General features: G+C 36.3%; 1 protein-coding gene across 21 annotated transcripts in view; it reads right to left on the bottom strand.

Annotated features, from left to right (window-relative positions):
• Window positions 1–11,993, bottom strand: part of EPB41 (erythrocyte membrane protein band 4.1) — a 200,414-nt gene that overhangs the window by 102,732 nt on the left and 85,689 nt on the right. For all 21 annotated transcript variants that reach the window (XM_019836513.3, XM_019836510.3, XM_023258386.2 and 18 more), the window contains 2 exons: window positions 5,975–6,187; window positions 3,560–3,664 (listed from right to left, as the gene is read on the bottom strand). In XM_019836513.3, the coding sequence (XP_019692072.2) occupies window positions 3,560–3,664; window positions 5,975–6,028 (159 nt within the window). In that variant the 5' untranslated portion in view covers window positions 6,029–6,187. The remainder of the gene's footprint in view (window positions 1–3,559; window positions 3,665–5,974; window positions 6,188–11,993) is intronic.

Raw genomic sequence — 11,993 nt, 5'->3', positions numbered from 1 at the left:
TCCTGTTGGATATCCTGTAAGAACCTGGACCCTGCTATAGACCTGTCAAATGCTCTGAATATGATAAGCCCTATGTTTCCCAGGATTCACTTACCCACTGACTTCCCCCTAAGCGGCTCTTATAAACTATCAGGGAAGTTGAAACTAGATTATGATTCTGAGACAAAAGCCCTTCTCTTCTAGAAATATTTTATCTAAAAGGGATAACAATGCCCTTTTTTTACACAGCCAGGTTTATACTTTGCTATTCAGCTTTTATATTAGCCACTTTTTAAAAAAATGTTTATTTATGAGAGAACGAGAGCATGGGAGGGGCAGAGAGAGAAGGAGAGAGAGAATCCCAAGCAGGCTCTGCATTACTAGTGCAGAGCCTGACACGGGGCTTGATCCTATGAATCATGAGATCATGACCTGAGCCGAAATCAAGAGTCAGATGCTCAACTGACAGAGCCACCCAGGTACCCCTATATTAGCCATTTTTAAAATCACTTTACACACACACACACACACACACACACACACACACACAAATATAAATAATATAAATAAAGCAATTTAATATTTGCCTATTAAGATTTTGAAAAGTATAAGGAAAATAAAACTTGCTGACAGGACAAATATGGATGGGACCAACAATGGTGAAAAGTTTTCACTGCAACTGAAAGTTTTTGTACCAATGTGGGCCCTAAAAACTCAACTGCAAGTGGAAAAGAATTTCCTCTGCTGAATGTCTTTAGATAAGCTAGCTTCTCAAAATTTAATTATGCATGGTTCATAGAAAAAATATTTTCAGTTATATTAAACAAGTAAGTACTCAGTGACTTTATTTACATGCCAAATTCAAGCATTCTCAATTATTCTCAGATGAATCTTGGGTTTTTTTCTTTTTGTACCCACAAGGTAAAAACATTGAACTTTACCTCACTGAGCTTGTATAACATAAAATACTTTTCTGAGTATTTTCCTTGATTCATGGAAGAATTTTCTAGCCCACAGGTGCTGAATGTTTTTCACTGTAGTTTGGGGGTATTGTTTTTTTAATTACCTTCAATCTTCCCATATCAATCGAACTTAGAGGTTTCAGTACAAGTTGGTTTGAGCCTTTAAGGGCAAAGATTAAGTCCTTAAAGAATAATATTAACCTAGTGCTGGCAGACATAGTTCTTCTGTTTGAATAAACAGTCACTCACATAGAAAGACAAACTGTTGCAAACTACTAATTAACTACTAGTACATTCAACAAATAGATTTTATTTAGGCAAAGGGCAATTCCATGTCTTCTACTCCGCATTATCTAGCTCAAAATAATCGAACTATAGAGTCTGCAGCTGTTAAAGGCTGCTGCCCCTCAACTTTTCTTTTTTTCTTATAAAATTTAATGTTTATTTATTTTTGAGAGAGAGAGAGACAGAACGTGAGTGGGGGAGAAGAGAGAGGGAGGCACAGAATCTGAAGCAGGCTCCAGGCTCTGAGCTGTCAGCACAGAGCCTGACACAGGGCTTGAACCTGTGAACCACAAGATCATGACCTGAGCTAAAGTTGGACACGTAACCAACCAAGCCACCCAGCCACACCTCAACTTTTCTTAATAAATATAAATTATCTTGGAGAAAGAATCAACTAAAATGTTTTTTTCTTGGTTTTGTTTTGTTGTTTGTTTGTTTTTTTAGTTTTAGAGAAAGAATGAACAAGCAGGGCAGAGGGAGAAAGAGAGAATCCTAAGCAGGTTCCACACTCAGCACAGAGCCTGAGGCAGGGCTCGATCCCATGAAACTGGGATCATGACCCGAGCTGAAACCAAGAGTCGGATGCTCAACCAACTGAATCACTCAGGCGCCCTTGAAATGGCTTTAAATATATTGTATACAGGGGCACCTGGGTGGCACAGTTGGTTAAGCATCCAACTTCGGCTCAGGTCATGATCTCACAGTTAGTGAGTTCAAGCCCCGCATTGGGCTCTGTGCTCATAGCTCAGAGCCTGGAGCCTGCTTCAGATTCTGTGTCTCCCTCTCTCTCTGCCCCATCCCCACTCATGCTCTGTCTCTGTCTTAAACATAAATAAAACATTTAAAAAAATTTTGTTTTTAACATCTTATATACAAAACTCTCTCAACATGGCTTGGCTGCTGTGTAGCTCACCAGATTCACCTATTACTCTATTCCTCACTCCCTATGTTTAGCCAGGCTCCTACTTTCTCAAATGCCACTCTCTCAATTCTAGGCCTTTACACAAGCCATTCTCTCCCCACTTCACTTGCCTGCTTCATCCTTTAGTTCTCGGCTCAGGCATCACTTCCCCAGAGAAGACTTCCCTGGCCATACCCTTTCATGACATCTTGTTTTTCCTTTTGTGTAACACTCATCCACTAAACCACAAGCACCAGAGGGAAGAGACCATGTCTATCTTATTCACAGCCATATCCACATCATCTTGTAAAGCACCTGCAAAGACTTGTTAAACTGTACTAAAGTTTTCATCACTAAATTTAAGCTAAATGTTTGTAATTTTCAGTAAATTGGGCTAGGAAATAATTCAAGTTTTCTGAAGTAAATACCTGACTTTTAACCTTTCCTCCCCTCTCTGTGTTCTCACACTTTCTTTTACTTCTTCCAAAAGTTAACTACTGGTTTCATTTGGTCTGGAAGAAAATGTCAGATTCGTTGTAGGACTATTTTGATAATATTGGGACTTTATTCTCTTTTATAAAATTACTCTCAAATTATAAATATATGTTATAATTATCCCATAACTATAATATTGGTAGATCATCCATTCAATAAGTATTTATTATGAACCTATTAAATACATACTAACTGCATAATATATGAAGTTATTGGTATCTACTTACTAATCAGGACATCATAGCTCTGTACCTCCCCTGTTTTTTAAAAATATAGTACAGGGGCACCTGGGTGGTTCAGTTGGTTAAGCATCTGACTTTGGCTCATGTCACGATCTTGTGGTTTGTCATTTGGAGCCCCAAGTCGGGCTCTGCGCCGACAGCTCAGAGCCTGGAGCCTGCTTCAGAATCTGTCTCCCTCTCTCTGCCCCTCCCCTGTTCGTGCTCTGTCTCTCTCTCAAAAATAAATAAACATTAATAAAAATTAAAAATATAGAACAGTAGATTCTTTCTCTCAATGATGAAAGAACACACCAGCAATGATCTTTTTTTTTTTTTTTTAATTTTTTTTTTAAGTTTGTTCATTTCTTTTTGAGAGAGAGCAAGCAGGGTAGGGGCGGGGGGGGGGGGGGGGGGGAGAAAGAATCCCAAGCAGGTTTCACGCTGTCAGCACAGAGCCCAATGTGGGGCTCAAACCCATGAACCACAAGATCATGACCTGAGCTGAAATCAAGAGTTGGACGCTTAACCGACTGAGCCACCCAGGTGCCCCAGCAATGATCTTTTCTTTAAGATGTTTGTTCTAGAGGGAAAATCTGAGAAATAAGAAGAGGCAAGAATAACTCTTAAGTGCACTGTGTCTTGGAGAGGCAGGCATAAATACATCTTTAACAACAATATAAGATTAAAACAAATTTTTTGACAAGCAGTCTCCTCACCTTAGAGGTTGCATTATCCCAAACGGCTAGTCCGAAGTAGTCCTCTTCCAAAAGATTGAGGTGCTCACACACTCGTTTAAGCAAATCCTGTCCCTTAGCATGTTTCTGCAAAGACATATATATTATGAGGTTTCCTCTTATTCTTGTATTTATCACCAAATAAAATAAAATGTCACTTCACCGTTTCCTCTTTTACCCTTGGTTACCACTACTTTCAGATGGTTATAAAGTGTAAGTAGAACAATGGTGGGTTATAAAAATCTTGTTTCTTAATTTGTCAGCTTAAATATGCAACACACTTAGTGGCCTGGAACTAGTGCTAGAATTCAAAGCAATATTTTACCTTCCTTTCATCAACCATTCCCTACCTCCAACCCAAACATCACATTCTTTATTTTTGGTGTAGTATTTCCTGAAGCTTGCTATGGTCTGCTGTCATCACGACCACCTAAATTCACTGAATCTGCTGTCGACGTTGACAATTAATAATGGCTATGCTATGGAAATCATTAGGCTTTCTACCATTCTCAGACCAAATGTCCCAGGAGAATAGGTTGCTGAAAAACACACAAAGTCTAAAATTCTAGATACCCTACAGACATTACCTGTTGCAGTGGCTTTTTCAGGTGTGCTACAAATCATTTTCTTAATGTTTCTTTACGTAGGAAATCATACCACTGCCAAATTTGGGTACTAATACTCCTACTTAGCCTAACTTAGAGGCTAAGATGTACAGTCAAAAAGTCCTGGCTCCTCCATTTACAAGCTAAACAACCTGGATTAATTCTATTAATATTTCTGAACATTAGCTTTCTCATATGTAAAATGGTAAGAATATTTATACCTATAATGTCTATTTACTGGAATTGTTGAAAAAAATCAAACATGCTAACAATTGCTGAGAAATGTATTTTTAAAAATACTTCAAAAAAATTAGAATATTTTTTGACACACATACACATGTCCTTCTCTCAATGAGCAAAGTTGCTTTTAATGACTGTTAGTAATTTACATAGATATTCATTTTCAGACTTAACCCATCTATATTACATCATTTTCTTCATTTTTTTCCCCTCTTAGGTTTTCATTCCAAATGACAGAAATGATTAGGGAATTCTTCATGTATAGGCCCCTACTCCTTTATTTATAATTCCAAAATCCAAAAGCTCTAAAAAGTAAAATTTTAGGCCTTTTTTTTCCCCAGGGGGAGGGTGTTCAAAGTTCATTTAAAGGCAAATTCTGTCCTGAACTGTTATGAGGGTATTTATGATCTTTATTTACCCATCTTAGAATGAATCTTGGTACTGCCACACACCCTAGTGGGTGTGTTATGAAATATGCAGCATAAGTAAATACTGCCTTTCTAAAGTCCAAAATACTCTGAATTCTGAAACACATCTGCCCCCAAATGCTTCAGATATAAAGGACCCATATCTGGACCTTAGTCTGAATGGGAAGATTGAGTGTGGAATAGCTTTTCCCACCTCTCAACTAGCTAATGATGAGAAGTAGAAAGAGCAGACCATAGGTCTCTAGTTACCAAGTGTAGTGATTATTTTCAAAGTACAGTAGTGTATTTTTCTAGATTTCTTTTTTAAAACCTGGAAAAGGAATGTTTATTAATAAAGTATAATATTTTAGACTATTAGAGCTTTGATATATTTGCATACAGATAATTCAATTCAGACATATTTATTACATACCTAAGATACAAGTATATGTGAATTATATGTCTTATCAATAAAGGCTATTATTAGTAATATTCATAACAACTGCTTTATATCAAGCGTATAACTGATAATTACTGCTCTAGTTAAAAAAAACAGTTACTAGATTTTTAAGGATTTTAATTTGTCTTGAAGGAGCAAAAGAGTAACCACATAATTGACATTTTCATTAAATCCCAACTCAATTACTTATTCTTTCAGAAAATAATAGAGTATTTTAAGAAATGGCATTACTTGATTTAAATTTCTTATATCCTATTTCATGGGGCTCAAGAAATACATTGAATAAACCAAAGCTTATTAAGGTTTAGATCTGGGACAGCAGAAATGAACACATAGCAATTTTTTGACAAATACAGTTATGGGGATAACTAGACCTAATATCAGAAATTGAGGTTACCTGGAAAATCTAATCATGCTAGGTCACTCTATAAATAACAAACCAATTGCTTTTAAAGAAAATTGTTTTGGATTCTAAAAGTAACACGTGCTTAATTCACAAGATTTGACAGATACAGAAAAAAACTGGAGAAGAAAATAAGACTCGCTCATAATCCTTCCACACCTCCACTTCCAGAAAATTACTATTAAAATTTCAGTCCATAGAAATAGTCACTGACACTACTCACTCAACCCTACAGGAAACAACCTGTAAGAGTTCTGACTACGGAAATTAAAATGCACTCACCTCCACAACACATTCGTAAACTGTGTCATCCAACAAAGAAACCTTGCAATGCATGTTTCTGTGTCTTCTGATTGATTTCTGGGAAGTTTTTAATTCTCTTTCTGCTTTTGATTCAGGACTTTCTTCTTTCACTTCTATTTTACAGCACTCTTCAAGTCCTCCTCCTTCTTTAGTTTCAAAATCTGGGTCTTCTCTGTGTTCTTCCTGGGCAGGCTACATATCCGTGACATCAAGTCAGTAATAAAAACATTTCACAAAATATGCTCTATACAGTTTTACCTATAATGATGCTACCAATAAATGCACTGAAGAAGAAAAAAATGTTAAGACAAATTTAAGTGATATTAAGATTAAATAATTATTTATCTATAAAAGATATTATAATCTCCTACAAGATCTACACACTATGCTATCTTCAAAACTTCTCAGGTAGAATCCTATCTTTCAAATCAATACATGAAGGTTTCTGATAAACTAGAGGACACCAATCTATTGCGCTCAGCATATACATTCTTCCTGGCTATGCCATTATGTATTATTAAAGTTTATTAAAACCTTACCATCTCTGCCCCATGCTCCTCAATTTTATTTATTTTTTTAATGTTTACTTTTGTTTATTTTGAGAGAGAGCAAGAGCACCACCCAAGTGGGGGAGGGGCAGAGAGAGAATCCCAAGCAAGCTCTGCACTGTCTGCACTATCAGTGCAGAGCCTGACACGGGGCTCAGTCTCACCAACCATGAGATCATGACCTGAACCGAAATCAAGAGTCAGATACTTAACTGACTGAGCCACCCAGATGCCCTATAGGCTCCTCAATTTTACTTTATTTTTTTAAAAAATTTTTTAAGTTTTATTTATTTATTTTTGAGAGAGAGACAGAGAGAGTGAGTGGGGGAGGGCCAGAGATAAAGGGAGAGAGACAGAATCCCAAGCAGGCTCTGCGCTGTCAGCACAGAGCCCGATGCAGGGCTCGAACTCACACATCGTGAGATCATGACCTGAGCCAAAACCAAGAGTTGGTCTCTTAACCAACTGAGCCACCCAGGCACCCCAACTTTTTTTTTTTAATTTTTTAACATTTGTTTATTTTTGAAAGATAGAGATAGAGAACAAGTCGGGGAGGGGCAGAGAAAGAGGGAGACACAGAATCCGAAGCGGGCTCCAGGCTCTGAGTTGTTAGCATAGAGCCTGATGTGGGGTTCAACTCACGAGCCACCGTGAGATTGTGACCTGAGCCGAATTTGGATGTTTAACCAACTGACCCACCCAGTTGCCCCTAAGCTCCTCAATTTTAGCAAGGTAGCCTTATGAATTGCAAAATGAGATGTGATTTATCACATATTCTAAATCTTATGAATGGCTAACAGGGATTCCTGGGACCAATTTTAGAGCATAAAGCAACATTATAAACTAGGCTAACAACTGTAATACCAGTTAACTTCTTTCTACCACTTACCAATCATGCTAATTGTGAAGCAGACTCTAAGAAGCAAGGGACAAATTGAAAACCTAGGGTTATCATGAAGTCATCCCAAAGTTACACAGGTAAGTGAAATAACATTTTGGCACATACTTTCTTAATTCCAGCATAATAAAACTGCTGAAAGGTTCTTAACTATTCTTAACTAAATCTCGCTGATTCTTTTCTTTCAGAAGAATCCATGATTGACATTTAGGAAAAAGTATTTAATTATTTGGCTTCTGCATTAGATATTGGAGGTGGTCTAAAAGGCTCCTTCCCATCCTTCATGACCCTTTTAAATGCAACCTCTTCAGAGAGGCCTTCAATTGGCAATCATATCTATCCTATCCCCCACTCTGCTATTCATGTCAGTACCCTGTATATTGCCTTTATAACATTTATTATAATAAATGTTTTATATTCACTCATTTTTTTGTCTCTTCCATTAGACTAGGAAGTCATCAAGAATAAGGACTACGTTTTATAACAACAACAACACTACATACATAACAATTAAAATGGACCAGTTACGGGGTGCCTGGGTGGCTCAGTCGGTTGGGTGTCCGACTTCAGCTCAGGTCATGATCTCATGGTATGTGGGTTCGGGCCCCGCATCAGGCTCTATGCTGACAGCTCTAAGCCTGGAGCCTGCTTCGGATTCTGTGTCTCCCTTTCTCTCTGCCCCTCCCCTGCTCACACTCTGTCTCTCTCTCTCAAAAATAAATAATAAACATTTAAAAAAAATTTTTTTAAATGGACCAGTTACTATTCTAAAAGCTTTACTTATATGAACCTGCTTTATCATCATAATAACCCTGTGGGGAGAGGACTATTTGACAGATAAGAAACAAAGGCCAGAACCATAGCAACATTTTTCTAGATGTCTCCTGAGGCAAAGGAAACAAAAGCAAAAATAAACTACTGGGACTATGGTAGGATCCCCTCCTTAAGGAAAGAAAAAAAAACCTCAAGGCAACCTGGCTATAAGTGACAACATCCCTCACGACCTTGTAACATGAGACCACTTAATTAGACTGCATGCTTGTGTGTTACCATATATGGGAGACAAAGAAGTAAAAAAATATATAAAAAACTGCCACGTGGCATTCAGGGTACAAACCCAACTGAGCCATGCTGGTACGAATAAAGTTGCTTCCTGGAAAGAAAAACCTCGGTGTTACAACTCTCTGTGTGAGAATCCTGCTACAGGAATACATCAAAATAAAAACCTTCTTCACAGCAAAGGAAACAACCAACAAAACTAAAAGATAACCTACTGAATGGGAGAAGATATTTGCAAATGATATATCCGATAAAAGGTTAGTATCCAAGATGTATTTTAAAACTTACATAATACAAAAAAACACATATAATCTAATTTAAAAATGAGCAGAAGACATGAACAGACATTTCTCCAAAGAATACATACAGATGGCCAACAGACACATGAAAAGATGCTCAACATCACTCATCATCAGGGAAATGCAAATCAAAACCACAATGATATTTCACCCCACACCTATCAGAATGGCTAAAAACACAGGCGCCTGGCTGGCTCAGTCAGTGGAGCATGTGACTCTTAATCTTGGAGTCATGAGCTCCAGCCCCACATTGGTGTAGAGATTACTTACAAACAAAATCTTTAAAATCAAAAACACAAGAAGCAAGTGTTGACGAGGATGTGGAGAAAAAGGAACCCTTGTGCAGTGTTGGTAGAAAAGCAAATTGGTACAGCCACTGTGGAAAACAGTATGGAGACTCCTCAAAAAGTTAAAAATAGAACTACACTACAATCCAGTTAATTGCACTACTGGGTATTTACCCAAAGAACACAAAGACACTAATTTGAAAAGATACATGTACCCCTATGTTTACTGCAGCATTATTTAAAACAGCCAAATTATGAAAGCAGCCCAAGTATCCATCAATAGATGAATAGATAATATTATTCAGCCATAAAAAAGAACGAAACCCTGCTATTTGCAACAATATGGATAGATCTAGAGAATACAATGCTATACAAAAAAAGCCAGTCAGAGCAAAACAAATACCATATGATTTCACTCATACATAGAATTTAAGAAACTAAATAAAGAGGAAAAAAAGAGAGAGACAAATCTAAAAACCAGACTCTTAACTATAGAGAACAAAGAGATGGTTGAGGGAGGAAAGGGGAAAATAATAGGTGAAGAGGATTAAGGGCACACTTATCTTGATGAGCACTAAGTAATATACAGAATTGCTAAATCACTATATTGTACACCTGGAACTAATATAACACTACATGTTAACTACACTGGAATTAAAATAAAATTTTAAAAAAGAAATTAAGTTTATGATATGAAAAAAATAAAAATGAAAATAACCTAACTGCAAGAAAAAAAAATTAGATGAAGGAGATCAAGAACACTTATCATAATGAGCACTGAGTAATGTACAGAATTGTCAATTCACTATATTGTACATCTAAAACTGATATAACACTGTACTTAACTATACTGGGATTAAAATGAAAGAAAGAAAGAAAGAAAGAAAGAAAGAAAGAAAGAAAGAAAGAAAGAAAGAAAGAAAGAAAGAAAGAAAGAAAGAAAGAAAGAAAGAAAGAAAGAAAGAAAGAAAGAAAGAAAGAAAGAAAGAAAGAAAGAAAGAAAAGAAAGAAAAGGAAAAGAAAAGAAAAGAAAAGGAAAAGAAAAGAAAAGAAAAGAAAAGAAAAGAAAAGAAAAGAAAAGAAAAGAAAGAAAGAAAGAAAGAAAGAAAGAAAGAAAGAAAGAAAGAAAGAAAGAAATTGTAGCCCGAGAAGCTAAAGTAACTTGCTTAGGATCATTCAGTTAATAAGTGACCAGTCTGGCTCCAGATTTTATGATCTTAAACCTATGTCATATCATAGTTTTCATTTACCAATGATATCCAGCTTAAGGCCTGGCACATATAGTAGGTTTTCAATAAATATTTGGGGGGGTTTGTAGTACTTTTTTTTTAAGTTTATTTTTATTCATTTTGAGAGAAAAATAGAGAGCAAGTATGGGAGGGGCAGAGAGAGAAGAAGACAGAATCCCAAGCAGGGTCAGCTCTGTGAGCACAGAGCCTGATGCAGGACTCAAACTCACGAACCATGAGATCATGACCTGAGCTGAAATCAAGAGTTGCATGCTGAACAGACTGAGCTGCTCAGGCACCCCTAGATAAAAATTTGTTTAGTGAATAAATAAACATTAAAAACTTACATATGGCTTCCAAAAAACCCAAGGTATCCTAGATGAAGACTAGGTTTTTAAAAAACCTGGATAGAAAAGGACCACTCAAATGAAACTCTACCACATATATAGAAATATGGTTAAGCAAATAAACTTTTGCCCACAAGGTTCTGATCTAGAAGGTTTTGATTATAAATACTAGCTTCTAAAAAGCCCAAAATAGTTTTCTCCTTTAATCAATATCTCCTTGAAATTTATTAACAGTACTAATATATTTTCTTTTTCTTTATATATAAACACCTGCATACAATTTATCACAATTCTGATTTAATAAAGTTTCAATGAATGAGACTTTAGTTAAATCTAAAATTAACTTTGTCCGTCATCTGTTTTAACTTCAGTACAAATGCTATGATCTTTAGATAAAATAGACTAGCCTTCATTCAAATGCTAACTAAAACAAAATATGGATTTTTCCCCACATAAAAAGCAGAGGAGAAAAAAGCAGTTAAAAACCTCTTCAAAGTATAAGGCTTCCTGGAAGATAATGTAATTTAACTCCTTTAGTATTTCTAAAAGTAAATTAAATTAATAATATTAAGATATGTAGGGTTTCTTTGCCTTTTCTGTTCATATTTATTAACTGAGTAATAATAATAAACATTTAATGGGTGCCAGACAATGTCTTAAGAGCCTTCTGTTTATCTCGTTTAATCCTCATAATAGCCAGAGGTGGTGAATGTTATCCCCATTGCACAGAGGAGGAAACTGATTAAGCAAATGTGCCACTCGGCTATGATTTCTTAGACTGATTCTATAGCCTGCATTCTTAACTTACACTATATAGTAAATCTTCTTTTCAACCTTGTTGCACTAACAGCAAGTACGTAATTACAACTTTATCCTAAATTTTACTCTTAGCACTTTTAATATACAAGTAATATTTTTAGAAATACATATATATTTTTTTAATGTTTATTTTATTTTTGAGAGAGAGACAGACAGAGCACGAGCGGGGGAGGGGCAGAGAGAGAAGGAGACACAGAATCCAAAGCAGGCTCCAGGCTCTGAGCTGTCAGCACAGAGCCTGACGCAGGGCTCGAACTCACAGACCACGAGATCATGACCTGAGCCGAAGTCGGACGCTCAACCGACTGAGCCACCCAGGCGCCCCTAGAAATACATATATTTTTTTAAAAATCTAATAAAATTGTTTATCCCAAACCTGAGTCCTATAATAAAAACATAGGATTTATACTTTTAACAATGCAAATAGTGCTCACATACTTCAGAAATAAAAGTAGTGGTTTTTTTGATGTTTATTCATTTTTGAGAGACAGAGTCCAAGATGGGGAGGGGCA

The sequence above is a fragment of the Felis catus genome, chromosome C1 (genome assembly GCF_018350175.1).
Source record: "Felis catus isolate Fca126 chromosome C1, F.catus_Fca126_mat1.0, whole genome shotgun sequence".
NCBI classification, from domain to species: domain Eukaryota; kingdom Metazoa; phylum Chordata; class Mammalia; order Carnivora; family Felidae; genus Felis; species Felis catus.
Note: the sequence above shows the minus strand (reverse complement) of the source record. Positions and strands in the feature narration are given on the sequence as shown.